A 3,666-nucleotide genomic window follows, 5' to 3' on the forward strand; every position below is an offset into this window, starting at 1 on the left:
GTCTTGGCTAGTTCACCAGTAGCCTTTAGAGCAGGAACACTGGCAATTATGAAGTGTTAAAATGCCTTCCCAAGCTCAAATCTGCAATTTGACAGCTGTAGTCAAGGACTGTTAAAGTGCATGCACACGTGTAGTTTTTACTCTAGATGTGTGAAAGGCGATGCAGTGTTTTGGCCATATCTCTGTAGTCATAGCAGGACCAGGGATACAGCTCCAGGGCAAGCACTACCTTGCATAACTCAGGAGGCCAAGCTAGCAATATTATATAGGTATTTAGGAATTAAAAATCCTACTTGTGCCTTGAGGGATAAGCCTAAAGCTCCTATTTCCTCTAGGATCTGGAACCAAAACAACCTCTGTAGTCCTGGCTATATTTGGATTGGTGGTTCTTGTTGCAACAGTGACTGGTGTTCTTCTGTACAGGTGAGTGCTTCAGCTGTGTCATTAGTACAAACTTGATGGCATAGTTTACCTCATTGAAATGACACAATGAACTGGTTTCTGTGACTACTTCAAAATGTAAGACTAGATGGTCTTTAGAAAGGCATTGTCTTTCACTTCCTAGTTAATCTTGTACTAGATCTGCATCACACACCTGACTCTTGTTAAATGTGCCATATTTGCTCCTTTTCCCACATCTTATTGGCCATGCATGTAGATTGGTCTGCCAATAACAATTCCCACTAAAATGACTGGCCACTGACTTATCTGCTTGTCTAGGCTCAATACTCTATTACTGTATAATCCAAAGGTGCGCCGCTCAGTCTTTACTCAACACTAGCTTTTACTTCAACTGTGTGCTGTTCTGCATGGTGCCAGCCTCACCAGTGGCATACAAAATGTGTTAAGCCTTAACTCATTCACTGTGCATTAACTCACAGGTGCCAGTGTAGCCTTTCACCCAGGGCACTGGACAGACTGTTACCTGGGTCTGCAGACCCTTGAACCTCCTGATGCCACTCTGAGCTTTTAAAAAAAAAAAAAAAAAAAAAAAAAAAAAAAAGAGCCTGAACTAGAGCTTACACTAAAGCACCACTCCAACTCTTCCTTTTTATTACAGCTTTTCATATTGAGGTACACTTGATGGTAGACATGTGCACACTGAAATATTTCGTTTCAGAATTTTGTTTTCGTCCAAAAAATAAATTTATTTAGTTATTCCTGAAATTCGTTTTTATTTTGTTTTGCGTTAAATTGCATTCGTCCGAAAATCCAAATCAAGGTCGAATCTGTCATTGAAGGCTTATGGTGTCTGTCGAATATTCAAAGAAGATTCGACGGAGCAGCTAAACTGTAAGACGCTGTATAGTTTACCTGCTCCGTCAAATCTTCTTAGAACTTTCAACAGACACCATAAGCCAAAGTAGGTGTGTATTTAGTTATAACTATTTTTGCTGTTCCTCTTCTTTGGTTACAATCAGCCAATAACATTCATCATTTTTATTTATCTTTTCTCCCCTACGTCAAATCTTTTCTCTCTATGTAGAATAATATTGGACTAAGAGTTAAGGTTAGGCGCATTCGACCACAGGTTTGATGGACAGAGGTTGTTGTCGTCATTGTGTAGAATCTCCTATCTATATCGAACTGTTGTAGCAACGAAAATAAAGCTTTTGTTTTTCGGATTCTGCACTTTCGTTATCGTTTTTGTTATAACGAAAATGCATTTGGACGAAAACTAATGCACATGTCTACTTGATGATAATCTTTACAGATTTTCTGATCATGGTATGTGAGAAAATAAAAATTACATGGTCACTTGTTGAAGCTTTTTAAGCCAACAACTTTTTTTTTTTTTTTTTTCTCTTAGGAAATACAAAGAGTACAAGCCCATCAGGAATGCAACAGATGAAAGTGGCAGTCAGATCAGCATGTACTTCAGACAAGTCAAAGATGCCTTGCTTCATGGAAACCACAATGAGCATGATCCACTGCTGAAAAACAAATCTGGCATAATCTAGTAACTTACTGCAATGCCCTTTTACTATATAAACGTGCATGATCTTAAATACTGACTATTGGTTAATTAGAAGGGGTATAATCAAATAAAATGCTCCCTCCTTTAAACTGGTCTTTTTCTTTAAAATGCTTGCCTCCAAGGGTGAGACAGCTTCTAGAATTCAGTCAGCCGAGTATTTGTTCTAGAGTCTGCCTGCAATCTAAATGCCAGAATTCCTTCAAGCTACCTTATTTTGTAATGGATCTGTACAAAGTGAGACTGCTTCAGGTTGCTCCAACTCATCACTGAGCTAGAACTAAGGTGTTGTGATGGAGCGATCACTTGTAAACAAGACGGTGCATGCCTGGCTCCCCCTCTCTGTACTGATTGGTACAGTGAGATCGGTTGCAGCAGTGCTGTGGGCTGGATCTGTAACGCCCACAGTGCTGTGCCAATTCCTGCATTCATCAATCCTCATTCAGGCTCGGCCATCCCCCTACAGTGCCTCACAAAAGTGTAATGGGTAGTCAAATTAGATTTGAAATGTATGCTACTAGAACACCTGATGGTGCTCCCTGCATGTTGGGCCTCTGTATGTGGCTAGGCTGTGGAAAAGTCTCACACGTATCTCCATTCTCAGGAGTAGTAGAATGTGTTTTGGGGTGTTTGTGGCATGCATATACGTGTGTGAGAAATAACCTGTTAATATGACAATTTTGTACAAAAAATCATAATTTTTGCAGAGATTTGGGGGGGAAAAAAATTACAACTTCAAAACTCTCACCATGCCCCTTACTGACTGTTTTTTACTTTCCAAAATGGGGTCATTTGGGAGTAGGGATGAGCCGAACACCCCTGGTTAGGTTTCCATCAGAACCTGCAAACAGACCAAAAATTCGCACGAACGTTAGAACCCCATTGACGTCTATGGGACTCGAACGTTCAAAATCAAAAGTGCTAATTTGCATGGTAATGTCCAAAAAAAAAAAAAAGTTTGGGGACCCGGGTCCTGCCCCAGGGGACATGTATCAATGCAAAAAAAACTTTTAAAAAGACGTTTTTTCAGGAGCAGTGAATTTAAAGTTAAATATTGTACCGTGTGTGTGTATCCCGTGCTTAGAAAGTCCCTGCACAAAATGTGTGTTTTTTTTTTTTTTTTTTTTTTAAGGGGGGGTGGGGTGGGGGAGAGTCATTTAAAACTGCGGCTTTAATGTAATGTTGGGTCCTGGCAATATGGACGAAAATCAGTTAGACAAACAGCATGGGTACCCCCAAGTCCGTTAACAGGCCCTTTGGGTCTTGTATGGATATTAAGGGGAACCCTGCACCCGAATTAAAAAAGGAAACGTGTGGGGCCCCCAGGCCCTATATACTCTGCACCGCCTGTATACTGCTGTTCAAACAAGACAGGGACTGTAGGTTTGTTAAGTAGAATCTGTTTGTAATTTTGAACTGGTACATTTTTAACGTGTTTAGCTCCAGCCAAAAAATCTATTTTAAGCTTTTTGGAAAACCATAGGGAAGGGTTATCGCCCCTGTGACATTTGTTTTGCTGTCTGTGCTCCTCCTTCAGAAGATTTCACCACTTTTTTTTTTTTTTTTTTTTTTTTTCTTTCCCCCCCCAATGACAAATGTTTTTTGAAAATTTGGGTTTTTTTGTGAAACAAGGATTGGTGATAAAGCATCGGTGGAAAGGAGAAACGTTTCCCATATTAACTCTTGCAGGA

The 3,666-nt window shown here is 40.1% G+C and overlaps 1 protein-coding gene across 1 annotated transcript in view; it reads left to right on the top strand.

Moving 5' to 3' along the window:
- Positions 1–2,067, top strand: part of LOC141144419 (protein QNR-71-like) — an 11,213-nt gene extending 9,146 nt beyond the window's left edge. Inside the window, exons 10-11 of the mRNA XM_073630094.1 lie at positions 336–423; positions 1,811–2,067. Coding sequence (XP_073486195.1) covers positions 336–423; positions 1,811–1,961 — 239 coding nt within the window. The 3' untranslated portion in view covers positions 1,962–2,067. The remainder of the gene's footprint in view (positions 1–335; positions 424–1,810) is intronic.
- Positions 2,068–3,666: the final 1,599 nt, after the last annotated feature.

Source organism: Aquarana catesbeiana, linkage group LG05 (assembly GCF_042186555.1).
Source record: "Aquarana catesbeiana isolate 2022-GZ linkage group LG05, ASM4218655v1, whole genome shotgun sequence".
In the NCBI taxonomy this organism is placed as follows: Eukaryota; Metazoa; Chordata; class Amphibia; order Anura; family Ranidae; genus Aquarana; species Aquarana catesbeiana.